The sequence below is a fragment of the Larus michahellis genome, chromosome Z, assembly GCF_964199755.1.
Source record: "Larus michahellis chromosome Z, bLarMic1.1, whole genome shotgun sequence".
Taxonomy (NCBI): Eukaryota; Metazoa; Chordata; class Aves; order Charadriiformes; family Laridae; genus Larus; species Larus michahellis.
This window is the reverse complement of record NC_133930.1, coordinates 9,728,481-9,745,502: the sequence shown is the minus strand read 5'-3', so window position 1 is coordinate 9,745,502 and position 17,022 is coordinate 9,728,481. Positions and strand designations below refer to the sequence as shown.

Below are 17,022 nucleotides of genomic sequence, written 5' to 3'. Positions count from 1 at the left end.
TGAGGGGAGTGGCCGTTCCGCGGGGGGGGCGGCCACCTTTCCCACTGGCGCTTAAGGACTACAACTCCCAGCATGCCCTTCTCTTCCGACTGCCCTTGGGGCCCCAGCAGCCAATGGGCGGCCAGCGCTGGGGGGGCGGCGGGGGGCAGGCTGGGAGTGGCGGTTGTTTCAAGATGGCGGAGGTGGCCGCTGGGCCGGGCGGAGGCGTTTACTGGAGTCAGGACGGTATCCTTCCGTAGAGCGGGGGCGGCTCCTGGGCCGGGGAGTGGGGCAGAAGCCGTGGCGGGACTTCCGCCCCGGGTCTGTGCAGTGCCGTGGAGGGGAGTGGGGCGGGAGGGTGGTGGTGGTGGTGGTGGTGGTGGTGGTGGTGGTGGTGGTGGTGGTGGTGGTGGTGGTGGTGGGGAAGGCTGGGCGGGGGGATGCCGTCAGGGCAATTGTTGGGGTTTTGCTGTGGGGAAGGCTGGAGGCGATGCGGAGCTGTGGGGCGGGCGGGCGTGGCGCAGGGGGACTGCGCTTGCGAGTGTGGGGGAGCTCAGACCGGGGAGGGAGGTTGTGCATGTCTCTGAGAGCATGGAGTTAGGGGTTAAATTTTAAAGCAAAAGTGGCCCGAAAGAGGAGGGGGGAGGGGGTTGGGTGTCCACCTTCGGTGTGGCTTAGCTGTGAAGTCCTGAGGAAATGGGGGAACTGGGTTCAGCTTACGGAAACTTGGAAGGGAATCAACAGAGGGAAACTGAGGCTAGAGAATGAACAGGCAGGAAGAAAAAAGATGTGTCTTTTGTGACTGGTGGCTCAGCTTGACTACAAGCATAACATTTACGGTGAGCCTGTGAGGGACGTGGAGGCTGGAGGGCTCTATCTGTGAGGGACAAGTGGGAGAGACAAGGCCTTTGTCTACAGAAGGCATGTAAGTTCCATTTGTGGGAGACTACGTGGGGCTGGATACGTAGATGGAGTAGGTGGTGGTTGTGGTGTTGGGGATTCAGCCTGTGAAAGCCTGGCTAGAGAGAGATGCGCTTGCATGGTTCAGAGAACCAGAAGGAGTTGGCACTGATGTTTGGGCTCATGTGGCTTAGTTATAGGCTCAGCTACCTGAAGACATTATGGTGGAACCGGCAGTCTGGCCTGGTGGAAATTTAAGAACTGAGAATTTAGCTGTAGGTATGAGGGACTTCATGCATTGCTGTTGCTCACACTGAGAGTGGGATTCCAGCATCAGCTAGAAGTGATTGGAGAGTACGTGTTTGTGCTCTTATGTTTATGTTTGATTGCACACCCACTGGAAAACAATGCACAAATGAAATGGGCCAACCATCCTATGGACTGTTTACAGAGCATATTATTATAATTTTCCATTTGTGTAAAAAAAAAATAAAATTAATAAAATAAATAGCCCACAACTTTCTCTGTGATATGATAGGGTGAAGGTTGGTAGTCATGTATCAGATTTGTTACCACACTGTCACTGTTCTGTTCAGTTGTGGAAGTGTTGATGCAGTTACAATAACTGTATTTTTATCAAGTAACTACTAGTGTGACAGGTTGTTTCCCATGATTAAATATGGTTCCTTGAGCCTATCAGTGTCCTCATGCATTGTGACATTCCAAGGAATGAGGCTTTTCCTGACAACCACTTTCATTTTACATGTTTTTGCAAGTAGGTAGTGTTGCCTCTGGTCTTGGAAAAGTTTAAATACCGAGAAATGCACATGGACATGGCACAAGAGCAAATAATAGCAGATGCTTTCAAAACAGGGAGGTGGGGGTGGGAAATTTGGGAGATTTGGTTATGTGGGTTTAATAGCTTTGGAAAACTGAACTTCTCTCTAGAATTGCTGAATAGATACAGCGTAGAAAAAGGCAGATGCACAGCTGCTTGCTGTAGGGGAGCCATACAGCATTGTAAGGTGTTCAGTTTCTCCAATGCCTGTGATGACTGTCTCTGCTGTTGCCTTGAGCATTGGCTATGGTGGTACAAAGTTTATAATGTGTATGGTCACCTTATTGGGAGTCTTCAGAGGCACATGGCAGTGGATTAATGTTAAATGGTTGATGCTGGTACTGTCCCTAGTCTTTCACTCTGAAACAAGGACATTGGACCTGTTTATGAATCAGGTCCTGAGTCACTGCCATTTTCAGTCCAGCTGATTATGGTAACCTGATCTGGTTTTGGTTTATTCTAATACACTAGGCTGCAAACCTTCAGAAGAGGGTGGCCCTGGTAGCTGGGGGGAGTAACAGCAACAGCTTTGACTAATTTTTTTCATCCTGCTACTAGGTATCTATCCACAACAGTGCCAATACTGGAGGCAGCCTTCAAAAGCCGAACGTTGTTTAGGCAAACCTGTTTTATTTCCTATAGCCATGTGTTGACACTTAGATTAACCATATGTCAGCTGAAGAAGCACTCACCTGTGCTGAAGTTTGTTGTTTCCTGTAGCAGTATGAGTCGAAGATGCTCTCCTCAGTGTCCTGCAGGTTGCTGTTGCAGTTGTGCTGAGACAGCTGTTTGGGCTGGGCTATGATTTAGACTTGACTTTTTATCTACCTTGGCGCTTTTTGGAAAGAGGGGACACAGTGCTTTACTTTAAGCGTTTATCCAGCTTTCTTGCCCGGTTCATGGCATGACCCCACAATGTGTTGTGACAGGTAGAGATAGGAGGCTGCAGCTTACAGGTGAGAACAAAAGTACTTTCAGTGTTTGTAGAGAGAGATAGATAGCTTTGACAGTAGTACTGATTGAACATATTCTCAAATGGTGTGAGACTGATGAGTGATAATTGCTTACAAGTGATAAAGTGGATCAACAAGAACATGAGTAAGTCTGTGATCAAGCCCTTCCAATGTGCCATCTACCAGTTGTGTGATGGATAGTGAGTATTGATTGAATTTGAAGTTGCTGTTCGCAGGAGGAAGCTTCTAGGTTACTGCTAGTTTTTTCCACCATGTAGTAATTTATTAAATTAAGTTTTTGAGATAGTACTATCCAAATAAAAAATTTTAGCTAAGGCAAAAGTTTGTATAGGTTAGTTGATTATTTTTTTTCCACAATTTGACTTTATTGTATGAAGACAGATGCAAAACCGTAAATGCATTTATCTGTAAACAGTACAGAAATTAGATAATTGAGTTAACTGGCCAACCTTAGAAGACTGAGGAATGCAAAGGGGTACAAATAAAAGATAGTGGAGTAGAATTTTGTGCCCTGTGCTGTTGTTCTTCACTTTAATATAAAGTTAGTTACTTATGTGGGAATAAAAATCTTTACATTCGGGTAAATGAAACTGTCACTTTAAGGAAGACACTAGTTTACGCCCTTCCCTGACTTGTGTTGAGTCCTATATTTAGTGACTTCTAGGAGGCAAGGATTCAAATTCAGTGAATGCCAACACAGCACAAATAATATGGTGCCCAGTCCTTTATGATTTTTAAGTGTTTTCTGCAGTCAAATAACTTTATAGTTAAAGCTCTGCGTTGTTTGAAAGTTCTTGAAACTTCTTAAAGAAAATCAGTCCTCAGGCTTTCATTTGTTACTCATCATGTGATGGTCAGATGAGAATGACCAATTTCCTTTGAAACCTTTTGCATTTATCCTCATTTATGTTTCTTAGAATATATTGTACAAAATGTATTTCATCGCAGTATGACTATACACTATTTCAGAATTTGTCTTCCCTACTTATCAAGAGGTTCCTTATATAATGATAACCTGCTCTAATTTAAATAAATATTATGACTTCATTATCTTAGTAATTGCACTTGTAACTGGGGCTGGTCCCTGGGAACTTTTGTGAAGGTGACCTCTGAGATAATCTTTAAAGGCTGAACGTTAATGCAGAATGAAGGAGGAGTAGTTTTTGTTTTAGCAATTTGTGTGGTTTTTTTTTCCTAGTCAAGTTTTACTTGCTTTTCATGCTCCCAAAGTGCTACCAGTTTGTTTTCTTATCAACAGTCTTTTAAAATTAAGAGCAAACATACTTATTTTTATAGTTCTGTTTAAAGGGCCAAGCTTGCTCTCTTTTTGTTTATTACCTTTAATAAAGCCACATGCAGTTTCTGACGAAGAACAGCCAATGGCATCTGTTGCAGGTATGACCTTCTAATAGCTGTAAACAAAGTTTTTTCCTGTGAATACTAAACTTTGCAATGTCTTTTCAGGTATGTGATTCGTGTACTTACGTGTGTCAGGTACAGTCATCACAAGTTGTAATGGAACATACAGGATTATAGCAGAAGGTTTTTGCTCTGCTGCTTAGATAAGCATACAGTGTAAGATGAACAGTTTCAGGGGGTTGCTTCTGTTGCAGATACAGCATAGTTTTATCCAATCTATAAGGTAAGTTGAATTTTTAATGTGGTCTCCAAAGAATGTTGAAGCATTAGAGATGTTCAGGTCTTTTGTAAATTTAAAAGAGAACAATTAAAATGGAGATTCATTGTGTAAAGAAAAATAAAAAAAAAAAAATTATTAGTTGTTTTGACCTTGATTTACTGAGGGCATGCTTGTGTACATCCCTGGGGAAAAACGTAGTGTTCTTAGGCCCCCTTCAGAATTTTCTAATTGTTTTCAAACAGCTTTTACAGTGACACCAGGTCCTGAAAAACATATCTGGGGATGATTAGTAAAACTGTGTTTATGTCCAGAGTATGCCCAGCAGCAATAAATTTTGAGGAATCCTACTCTAGGTTTTAAGTAGCATGGTTATCTTTCAAAACTACTGGCTCAACAGCTCTATTAAAAATCTCTGTGTGTTGTTTCATAGTTATCATAGTTCAAGCCAGGCCATGTCAGATCGTTGTACTCTGTGCCCTGGAAAGAAAACAATGATCCTAAATGATGGAAATGAATTCACTCTAGGCAATATTCTTCCACTTCCATGGAACAGAATTTCAGAAACATTCTTTTCCCTTGTGTACGAGCATAGAGATGTTTAAACTTTTAATTTAGTTCTTTCATTTGAATTGCTGGTATGCTTCTGAAATTCATTACACAAATAAATGTAATCTATCTGCTAGTATAAAACCAATATTTTTTGTTCAAAACTTTTTGCGGTTCTGAAGGTACTGACTTTTGTCTGGGTCTGGGAGGTTTTAGTGGTATTGTCAGTGTTGTTGGCACTTTATAATTGCAGGACCAGGATTTTCAGTGCTTTTGTGTTGTTACAGTTGGTAGTGATGAACTAATTCTAATTATGGCAGGAAGCCTTTTACAGATGATCTGTGAAGTGTGCACTGCAGTGTTATGTTACTCACATGCCAGTTTCTGGAAGGAACGACTAGCCTGAGCAATCAGTTGGTTAGCTGTATAACAGAAAAAAAGTTATATTTTATCATATGAGTGGTCCTTCTAACAGCATTACTGCTGCTCAGTTCCTTGTTGTCTCTAAGTGTCAAAGCAAAAGCTCAATTTTATGTTTTTGCATCTTAAACAAGCACAGGTTTTTGCAATGAACATTAGAAGACAACACGTGCATTTTCAGAATTTACTTTGATGTTCATTGTGGCTGGGTGCTCTTTAGTGCCATGCGCCTCTCTTTCTGCTGATATATTCATCTTAATAAAATTTTGTATGGAGTGAGAGGCTGAGGGGAACTGCAAACATACACCTGAAATGCTCATTCTGCTCAAAAAGAGCTGCTAAGGCAAGGATGCCTTTGTGGACATCCTGTTGTAGGAGGCAGGGTCCCTTTTGACTTCATAATCTGTGTGTTCTGCTTGTCTTTCATCTACAGGAGTGCCTACAAAAGGAAATTTAAGAACAAGGTATTTGCCAAAATATCAAAAAAGTAAAACTGAGCTAAAGGTGCCTGTAGCTGTTGCTTCTGTTTCCATGGATCCTGTTAGAAGCACGGGAGATCTGACAGGGCAGCAGGTCAGTAAAGGCAAATTTTTCTTTCTCTTAAGAGCGCACATAGTAGAAAAATGTCAGAAAAATCTTTGAACTGAAAACTTTTAAACACTTTTAGAGTACTTTTATTTTTGCAATCTTTTACACTTTTAGCCCACTTAAATGGTAGCTTGCTGGCAAAAATTAATTTTCCACTGAGATCGCTTGCCCACCTAAAGGCAGCAAAGGCTGAATGTGCTAATTTATGTAAGTAGTATGTAACTGGGGCTATGCAATCCAAATTATATGTATTTCTATGTGTGTATAAGTACAGAGAGAAAGAGTATAGCTTCAAATAGCCCCATATCTATATGTTACTAGACAAACATGCAAGAAATTGTTTCACTCTATTCAGTTTCATTGCTTTTGTCATATCACTTAAAAACAAGATTTGTAAAATTCTTCTGAGATATCTTTTTGCTGTGGTTGCTTATGGTAGTAGGGTAAAATCACTTTCTGTTTTTGTTAGTGAAAGTTAAAAATGCATCTGAGTAGTAATAGGAGTAGCTTTGTCAGTTGACATTATTTTTGAATTGTCTTGTCTACTCCTGTGACAATAGGTGATGCTTTTCCTACAGTTTATTGTGTTAGAAATTTCAAAGCAGTGGGGTTTCCTTTGGAAGGTTATTATGTATCGTGATAATAACTGTGATATTCAGAAATCTGTTGAGAGATGCCATTTTTCTAACACGATTTGTAAAGTACAGTGACTGTGTAAGTTATTTGAGTGCAGTTAACTCTCCTCCCTAGTAGTCGTCTTGTGCAAGTCTGTAAGTCACTAGGGTTTGGTATCCTCCCACTTACAGGCAGGATCTAAAACTTGTGACTGCTACTGAATCACTGCACACACGCAGTTAAATCTTGTTCTTCATCTGGGCTGATGCCCTTCACTGTCTTCTGTGTGCCTCACATGTACATTCAAAACTCTGATGTGAAGACAGATCACTCAATTCTCATTGCTTTGACAGTGTCACTGCTCTTCGAATCCTTCAGCATGACACTAATAACTAGTATTCATTTTTAGGGCCCGTGCTGGACTTGTCCCTTTCCATTTCTGTGTTTATCAATACTTGCTTTTAGAAGGCTGGTATGTACCTCCACTTCGTAAATGATGCCTTTAAGTGGCATGCACAGAAATTTCTCAGATATGCAGAATCTTTATGTAGAAGCATCTCTTCGTAAGTATCTACAAGCCCGCTGCCTCATAGATGCCTTCATATGTCACATTAAAATCTCTTTTGTTGCATGGTGTGTTGTTTGTATTACTTGTTTAAAGAATTTTTACTCCTTTTTCCCTGTGAGAGCTGTTGGGGTAGAAATGGTCTTTGTTCTTTTTATGTAATGCTTAATATGTGAAATCTTGATTGGAGACTCAAATGTGCTTTTATAATATTGACAATAAAATGTGTTCAAAGCTTTTTCTCTTTTCTGTCTTTTTTAACCTGTTTTTCTCTTACCTTGCCAAATCCTCATAGAAACTTTGTACTCTAACTTTGAAGATAAGCCCTGAATTAGTTGAAAGGAACAGCACATTTTACTTTTTATGGAAGAAGTTTTCCCGGAGTTTTTTTGCAAGGAGTTCTCATCATCAACACAACTAATTTTCTTCAAGGTGTTGTATGCATGTCTAGGGAGAGCTGATTGCTTTACTCTAACATACTTACACTATTTTACTTGTAGGTAGCTCACCATTACTATTTACCAGAATCCTCTTTTGAAGAGAATGGATTGAGTTTGGCTCTAATGTGAATCTTGGCAGAACTGATTTACCTTTTCTTCAGTCAGATAGCCTTGAGTACCACAAAGAAGGATGAGAGTTTTGGAAAAGACTTTCAAAAGGTCTTGTTAGTGCTGGAGCTTTTCTGTTACTTTTAATAAATCAGTGGTTTGCTATACTGGTCTTTACCAAAATTTCCCATCTTCCTACTTCCCGTTTGACAGACATTGTCTGCTTCTTTTGAACAAATTGACATCTTCCAAGGTGTGGTTTATGAAGTGAGAGAATATTCCATTTATGTAGTACATTTCATCCAGGAAATACTGAGTTACAAACTGTGTTCTACTTTGAGGTGTGTAGAAAGGACAGAAATCCGTGAAAATGAGATGATACAGTCTTTGGCTCTATCTCATTTGTCATCTTGTTTTGGTGGTGGAGCTGTTGCTGTATGTAATTCCACAGTTTCATTTTGACATGTGTTATGGTACAAGCTTGCCTTTGAGAACTTTTTGTGTGCCATCTACCCATACCTATTGGTGATACAAAAAAGCACAGACGAACTTTTCAGATTTTCCTCATCATTCCACAAATGTTTTTCTGACAGTATGTACATAGGTTTGGGTAATAGCTTGAGGCACCTTCTGTTAAAATCTCCTTTACTAATGTGATCAAGCTTCTGCCTCTTTTTTGAGTGAAAAATGTCCTGTAACTCTTTATTTTTCTTAAAGAAGTTTTATCATCTAGCCACTAAAAAAATATTCAGGCGTTTTTAGCATGGGAAATGGAAATCCTTGAACCATGTGTTTTAGTTGAAGTTAAATTCAGTTAACTTAAAGATGTGCTCTCTTCATTTGTATGACTGTAAATAGCACATGTTTGTGAAGGAGACTGAAATCAAATGTCCCCTTGATATGCCCTGAAGTGTAACTTGCCTTGTGAAACACCATATTTATTTATTTTTTTTGACAAAAATACATTGATGTTAAAATAGTGTACTGAAGGGTCAGGTAGGTGTAATATGAGTATATAAAATCATCACCTCTTTCAAAAGCAACATAATCCTTTAATTGTTTCAAACCCCTGTTTAAGAAGCAATTAGCTGAGAATGGAAGGGGGCACTTCCTCTCTGATATGTGTAGATCAGCTGCTCTTACTGCTAATGAGGGGAGAGAAGCCCAGTGTTTGCCTTGTATGATCAGAGGTTGTTCTATGCTCTGTTGTGTTAACTTGGCCAAAGTGCAAGGCATTTGTTAGCGTTCTTGTATCTCATGTTAAGCACTGCATGTGCTCGGGGAGGTTTGTAAAATTTATAGGTTTGTAAAAGTCTAAACTGAAAATAAGTCACGAAGCGTAGATATTGAAACTTGCCAAAATCTTGGACATCAGGGTATAGCTCTTATTGCTGCTTTCATCTTGGGATATTTATTTTGTGCTTACTGCAACCACTGGAGAACTGAGTCACCGATGACAGAAATTTTTGATAAATAAAAACAATTGAGAACTTAGAACTGTTTCCTACTTGGAAACACCCAAAATGCGTAATGCCAGTAACTGCAGTAATACAAGGGACTGTTGCAGACACGACCAGCAATATGCCCTCTAGTGGACATCGATAATAAATACTGCAGTTCTCAGTGGGATAAAGGGATGCATTAAAAGAAGTGAAATAGTGGAGTATGTTAAACGTTTGTGTTGAGAAGGAATAGTAAGGACGAAGGTAGAAATAAATTATTAAAACAAAACAATGTGTGAAAGGATGTGTACTTTTCTGTGTATTAAAAATATCCTTTGAAATAAGGACTTACCATCTACTAAAAATATATTGCGTAACTTTTTGTTTTGTTTGCTTTGGTCATAAATGCTAAGGCAGAATGTTTTTTTCTTACTCTTTATTTTAGGATCCTAATATAATAAAGTTTGAACTTGGATTTGGATATCATTGCACTAGATTTCCAAGTCATGAGAACCTACTACCCTTTATCTAGTATGAATCAATGAATAGTGTATGTTTTAAAACTTCACCTAACATATTTAGTATTGAAGCTACCAGCTTGCATTTGAATTACAAGTCTCTTAAAAGAATTCTCCACAATTTGGTAATTTGTTTCATTGAACTGTACTTATAGTTAAAAAAAATAATACATATTTTCTTTCCAGTTGTAATTTGTCTACTTTCAACTTCTAATTATTAGGTCTTGAAATGCTTTTAATATCTTATGAAATATTTATTCTCCTTTAAAGAGTACTTTCTAAAATGTTACTTTAAATTTTCAGGTCACTAATGAAGGAGGAATGAAGAGTGCTTCTTTAAAGGATTTGTGTCCCGAGGACAAGAGACGCATTGCAAACTTAATTAAAGAACTTGCCAGGTAAGAGTAAGCATCACCTGGAAATCCATTATGTTTAAGGAGAGTCATTCTTCTAATTAACATTAAGCAATGTAGAACTGCATTATGGAACTGAATATTTGCATAAGGTAATTTTTCTTGCTAGAAGAGGTATGAACAATGAAGCAGGCTTATAGTGGTTTTTTTTTCCTTGCTTCCTGATCCAAAGTCCCCTAAACCTACTGAAAACGTGAGTTAAAGTTTTGTGACCTGCGGTAGTTCATCTATACAAACGTAGTCACAGGGATAGGGTTTTGTTTGCTGCTTGTATCATGTGCTTTAAATACATGTTGTCTTTTGGAAATAGCAGGCTTTGTTGATATGAAACTTTGTGGTGCTTATTTGTCAGGGGTAGGCTTTTATATGGAATGCCACGTTAATGGTTAATTGGTGATCTTGTGGCTAGAACGTGTTCATCAATATTTGCCCATGTTTGCACACATAGAGCAATAGAGTACAGTGTAATTTTAACCTACCTAGCCAAACTTTCTTTTGCTTTGTTTCATTTCTTCAGGTTCTCCCTATTCTTTGAAAGGAGAGGCAGAAATAGTGCAAGTTTCTCAGCTTCATCAAAATATTTTTTCTAAGTTTCATTTCAGTGTTAATTGTATTCACGAAGATAAATGATGTGAAAAATGAGTTCAATTTGAGTGAGGAGTTTCCCCCCACCCCTGCTCTGTGTCCCTGATATTTCAGGATCTCTGGAAATCTGCTTCTTACATAGTTGCTGTAAAATTGAGAAGCAGCACATGGGACTTTGGCAGGTATTCACACAACATCAGAGGGGGAAATCTTGTGAGATGGTATTGGGTATTTTTGGCTAAAAGTTAGTGTCCATACTAAGACTTTATAAAAGCAAAGTTTTTGTTGTTTTTGTTTTTTTTAGAACAAAATGCAGGTTCTCGGGTATTAATGAAATGCTTTTTGCCATAGATTTTATATGTCTGTGCAATAATTGGCAAGCATTACTGTCCTTTTTCTTTTTATATAGGAAAATTTGGGCAGAGAAATTAAGTTACTTGCTCAAGGTCATGCAATAAGTCTCTGGTGCAGATAGGAATATGTTCTCTCTGATTATTCTCATCCAATGGACCATTTTGCCTGCTAATAATTTGTACCAATATAGGATTTCTTGCTATACAGTATTTTAGTAATTTCTGAAGTTCTTCATGCTTGCAACTCCATTTTATCCTACCTCATGTGTTAGAAAATGTCTAGTTAAGGCTGTCATAAAGAGTAGATTGCTGGGAAGTCTGGTTACAAATTGTCAGATGTTGGAGCTATTCGGACACTGTTGCCACTATTGATATATAGAGGTATATTCTAATATTAAAAAAAGCCTTTTATTACATTGTTCCTCATAATACACTGCTCCCTAGTGAATAGTAGTACACTAACTCATTTGAGCATGGGATTCTTCTTAAATCTCAGATGCTGTGATTTTTCCCTGAGGACAGTTTGATATTTCTGCCTGACATTTCTTCGAAGAAAAATAGAAGGTGCAGCAACATTAATTTTGAAAAGTAAAATTAGTGGAACACTATTATTTTATACTTAGTTCTCTTTTATTTTTAAACCTAATCATATTTTTATTGGATGTAATTAAAAGTCCTTTGCAGAGTAATAAGGAAGTTGAACTTCAATTCCGCTCACCTCGTCACTTTTTTAAAACTCCCCATAATTTTCATCCCTAGTTGTGCAATGATAAAGAGGGTTTTTACATGCAGTAGAACATTCTTTGCTGTTTTCAGAGACGAAAAAGAACCAGCAGAATGCCGAAAGTTTTCCAGGAAGACTGTCCTGCAGTAAATACTTGGAATAATAAAGATCTCACTTGACCAGAGCTATACTTCACTGTTCCTTATTTTGCTACTATTTACGAATGAAAATGATGGTAGCTGCGACTAATTCTTGCATGTTTATTGCAGGACGGTGGACAGAAATAGATTGGTCAATAACCGTCTGCATGAAGGCAGTTGTAAAGTGGTAAAATTCTGTCTGTGTGGAAACCAGTAGCAAAATATGATTAACTTCTGGGGCTTGAATTTCAACCAGGTCTTGCTTGAGCAGTTCAGGATATTGGTCTTTCTGCCGACTTCTGTGACTGCTGAAGGAGAGCTAATTTTTTCTTTCTCTTCCTATTTTTTATTCTCTTCCTCTAACACTCATTCCCAATGCACCTTTTGAACATTGGGAAGGTGTGTGCTTATGCCACCATGCTGCAGTGTCAGACTTGGTCTTGGTGTGAGTAAATTCCAATGCTGGCTATATTATTATATTTTACTTTGGAAAAAAAATCAGTTACTGGTCTGTAATGCTCTGCTGCTGAGGATTCCAGTGGCTGACATCACATTAGCTTTTAGGGACTTTATGAAATTGAGTTTTGAGACAGGGTCAAAAGAAAGGACTCAACTCTGTCCTTTCTTAATCCTCCTTTCTAGGCTAAATAATCTTAGTTTTTGCTCTGTGCTCCCATCTGTAAAGCTAACCATTATTTTGCCTTTCTTTGAACATATCCAGTCTATTTTCCCTAAGATGAAAAAAGAGAGACAAACTGTATCCAAAGTTTAAAAGACTTCAATGTTGTAAATTTGAACTTTTTTTTATTGTGACAGCAGATTCTTTTCAAATTGTTTTCGTAGGGGAATTTCTGAGCAGAATGAATCAAGGCCCATGAATGACAAAGTGCTTTGAGTAAGTGGGAAATTATTAAGTGTCATCAGCCATTATTTTCAAAAATAGCCAGCATGGCACCTTTTATGTTTCAGCAAGGTGCTGATGGCATGGTGGTGAGAGTGGCAGGCACAGGAAGAGCAGATTTTAGCTCTCCCTACAAACAGAGTCTTTTTTAAGAGGCACAAAAGACTTTCTCTGAGCTTTTATTACTGCAGGCTACTCCTGAAGCAGTCACCAGCTTATGTAATGAAACGAGCAGTGACATGGTGAAGACACTGAAAGATTCCTACCCTCACACTCTGTGCTGATGTCAGGACACATTAGCCTCGTCTAAGAAGGAGCAGCACAGGGTCATCTGGGACCAAGTCAGTTGACTGTTGAGCATTAGGCACTTGCTAGACACCAAACCAAGAATGGTTATGAAGTATTCTAGAGGAAAATATTTTAAGTGATATGCAGATTTTGAGAGCTCTTTCTGTCTTGGCATTTGCCTGAATGGAGAGGGTCATAACTTCCTTTGCAGAGAGAGTAAGCAAGTGTGTTCTTGCAAGCATTCACCTCGCTCCTCACTGAAATAATAGCCATAGTACTGTCTACATCATAAATACTTCTTTGCTGCCTGCACAGTTCACATAGGCCTGTACAGCTCACATATGCAGTTTGCTTTTGAATGAACAGAGGCATTGACTACATGATGTAGGATGGTTCATGAAAGTTTAATTTTTGTTTCTAGTGGTGAGAATTGGTATTTAACTACTTGTATTCTTTATTTCTTCAGTTAAGATAAACATGTAGAACTGTCTGCCTCTAGACTTTGCAAACAAATCTGTGAGAGCAATTTAGGTAGAAAGGTATTGTAATGCCCTTATCCACCCAAGGGAGGGAGTGATTGCCCTTTTTCAAAAGAGATGCAAGATGGGTTTTGCTATCAGATATAGTCTCTTTCTGACAAAGACCACTGGCATGCCCAGAATGACTTGTACCCGACAGCTAGTAAAACGGCCTTCAGACGGCCCTTCATCCTTCACTGAGAAATTGCTTCCTGCTTCTCAAGACCTTGGATTCCTAAACCCTTTGTAGAGTGCTGGCAGTCTGGGATGCTAGTCTTTTCTACTGGCACTGCTTTATGTGGACTTTTTATCCTGATACGAAGATGAAATTGACCAACTAAAATTGAAGTTTTCCAACAAAAGGTGAAAATGGGAATCAAAACAGGTTAATTTGATTACAGAACTAGAAAACATTACAAAGGAGGACAGTAAAAACTTTCATAGTGTATATGTGCTGTTTAAGTGTTTTTCTTCCAGCACTTAGGATCTTTGAAGGACAACTTGTCTGTGGAAGCCCATATTACAAATCTGCAGTGTTTGGCCTCTTGGGTTGCCTTTTCTCCTGGGTTATGCTACCTCATATTTAAGCAAATTGTTACCTGGCTTTAACTTCAATGTCAAGATCTGTTTTTCTTTTTTTTTTGTGCTACTGTAACAGCAATATTGTGCTGCACTTCTCTTAATTGGTCAGGCAGTGAGACTGCAAATGAGATATCCCTAAGCTTGTCTGGAAATTACTTCTTGTTGATAGGTAAAGCATGCCTAGGATTATTGTATCACCAATCACACTTACCTTTTGTGCTTAAAAAGTCATTTGTAGCTATAAATTCATGCTGTGAGATCTAGTTTTGTGTTTTGCAAGTTGCATATCATAAAATTTATCCATTATGCAGCAATTTCAATTACGTTTTGGGATCACTGGAGTTTTTTGTTGGTTTTTTTTTTTAATTTATACTGTCCATGATACTTGAGTAAAACGTATCAGGTTTGTGAACAGTGTCCTTAGACAAAAAAAAATGCTACCATTATTTCTTCCTGCAGCGCTGGCATTAAAAGTCACTTTGTTCAGTTCTGCCAGAGGCATGTTGTAATCAACTCTGGCATGAAAACTTCTTGTTTCCTCTTTTTGGACTGCATCTTTCACTTGAAATACTTGATTTAATTCTGTGATTTCTGGGTATGCTGGGGTCTGCATGATGCCTTTATATTGGTCCTTGACCCATTTTTCCTCCCTTGTGGTCTTGCCTGTTCCAGACACCTTTCTTTGCTTGGAGTTTAAAACTTGTGTTTTTTGAGAATGGTCACCAAAATATTTTTGTCTCTGCTAGCTAGTTGGCAGACTAATATCAGATGAGTGTTCCCTGAAAGATAAATGTTCCCAACGAATATAGGACTGATCAGTGAAGTTTCCAGTGTCTGTCTCTGCTTTTTGTTTATTTTGTCTTCTGTCTTAACTTGCTCAGCCACAGTTCTTAATCCATTTATATTGCACTTAGTAAAAGCTCAGTTTTTTTTTCCTAAAATTTTCTTAAAAATAGAAGACACTACTTCTGATTTTGCTTTTTCAGCGCTTTTTTCTTTTGTGAATATTGTAAGTGCCATCAGTCTGGAAGAGTTCTTTTGAGTTTTGTCCCTAGTGTAGAGTATCCATGACTATTGTCATGGCTCTCTCATGCATGACAGTTTTTCATTAGACAAATGAAACTTAAAGTGCTGTTGACCTGTGTGGTGCTTCAAGAATTCCACCTGGAAAGCATCAATCCTGCTTACTCGGTGGAATGAGTCAGTGTCATCAGCAAACTTGTTGATCAATTCCTTCTTCAGATCAGACAGTCAGGACTGCTAGTATCAGCAGTGGGCTTGGGAACACACCACAAGAATTGGAACTGGTGAAACAGGAATTAATTTTAACCCTAAGGCTGATGTCCTAGGAGTTTTTTTTGTCAATATATCTGCATTATGAATTTTTCTTTTCCTACAGAGGCTCCTGTAAAATAAAATTAAAATCTTTATTTAGATGTGTCTAAAATTACATAAGCTTTGAAGTGTTAAATTTAAAACAAATCTTGAACAAAGATGGTGTGTATCCTGTGACACAAGATAGGTGAATGTAAATTGCATGCAAGAAAATGTTGCAGGCGCTGAACAGCAGGGATAGTTCTGCTGATTTGTCATCTTCAGTCTCTGCTGTCAGTCCTCTATTTGTTCCTGTAAACAACAACAGAGCTGGACACCAGCATGTTGCCCAATGGAGCAGTTGTGCCCTTTGTAGTTGCGGTGTCTTCATTTTTCACTGCTCTTTTTTGACCTCGAGCGGATGAAAAACCAGTGAAAATCCTTTTGAGAAGCATTATGAGCCTTGTAATGTTTCTGTTTGGCATTAGTCCTTCCTAGTTCTGCGAAAAATCATCTGTTCTTTACTGCCAGAAAGCAAAGAATAAGTATATAAAAAAAAAATCTCACTGAGCTATATATAGGATGTGACATAAATCCAGCATAATCTGATGACATCCTCGTATTCCTTTTCTCTAATTTCCTTTTGCCACCTCTTGTGAGTAACTGTCTTCTATATCTCGCCTGCCCTTTATGGGCTGTCTCCTGCTTTGTGATACATAAACACATACTGTCACATTTCTTCTAAGATCACTTACTGTTCTCAGTCATTTACTGCATAAGATATGTTGCACGATATATTCATATGTCTAGGAGTATGACAGCTTGCTGTGATCTGTGTTAAATACAAACACAGCACGTGAATGTGATGTCGACTGATACAAGCAGCAAATCACAGAATCTAGAGATGGTAAAACCTGCTAGGTTTAGTCTAATTTCTCCAGAACTCTGTTCTTTCTTACCTATTGTATTTTCTTATGCTGTTGTTTGATTTTAATATTCTTAGGTGCTAGCATGGCCTAGTGTTTCAGGGGTCCTGAAACTTTTTTTCTAATGCAGTTTCTAATGCCTGCAGTTATTAAGCAAGCTTGTTTCCTTATATAGTGCCCTGGAGATGATACTTGTCCTCTCTTTCCCTTCTGATCTTTTTTTTTCTCCTGTTCTTGTTTCCTTCCTGTCTTTGATCTACATGGTCACTGCTGTCTTCATTGTCTTTTTCTATTTGATGGTTTTTATTCTCTGTTCTCTAATTTTATTTTTCTTTTTCCTCTAAGAAACAGGAAGCATTCTTGCATCTTTCACTGATTATATGGAGGAAGGTCATGTATGTATTACATGAAGGAAGGTTGTATATGCTTTAGTCACTTACCTGATTGCTCTAGATTCAGAGAAAATGAACTGGTTATGGTTAGATGCAAAAGTCTGGATCTGCAGCCTGTGTCTATGTACTGTAGGTCTAATTGCATTGGGGAGCAAGGATGTATGGTGGATAGTTTTCAAACATTTGTTACCTGCTTAACTAAGGAGTACATAGGTGTTGGGATGGATCCAGACTTAATACAGCGTTTTTTCCCTTGCTTATTTTCTGGCAGCCTTTGAGTGGTGGGAAAGGGGCCTAGGAATGAGTTGATGAAC

At 38.6% G+C, this 17,022-nt stretch overlaps 1 protein-coding gene across 5 annotated transcripts in view; it reads left to right on the top strand.

The window, feature by feature from the left end:
• Positions 1-113: 113 nt before the first annotated feature.
• Positions 114-17,022, top strand: part of KIAA1328 (KIAA1328 ortholog) — a 175,706-nt gene continuing 158,797 nt past the window's right edge. For 2 of the 5 annotated variants that reach the window (XM_074570497.1, XM_074570496.1), the window contains exons 1-4: positions 137-225; positions 4,051-4,086; positions 5,730-5,869; positions 9,876-9,970. In XM_074570497.1, coding sequence (XP_074426598.1) covers positions 174-225; positions 4,051-4,086; positions 5,730-5,869; positions 9,876-9,970 — 323 coding nt within the window. In that variant the 5' untranslated portion in view covers positions 137-173. Of the gene's footprint in view, positions 226-276; positions 301-1,093; positions 1,159-4,040; positions 4,087-5,729; positions 5,870-9,875; positions 9,971-17,022 lie in introns of those variants that run through there. The other 3 variants (XM_074570493.1, XM_074570494.1, XM_074570495.1) reach the window with 3 other exon arrangements.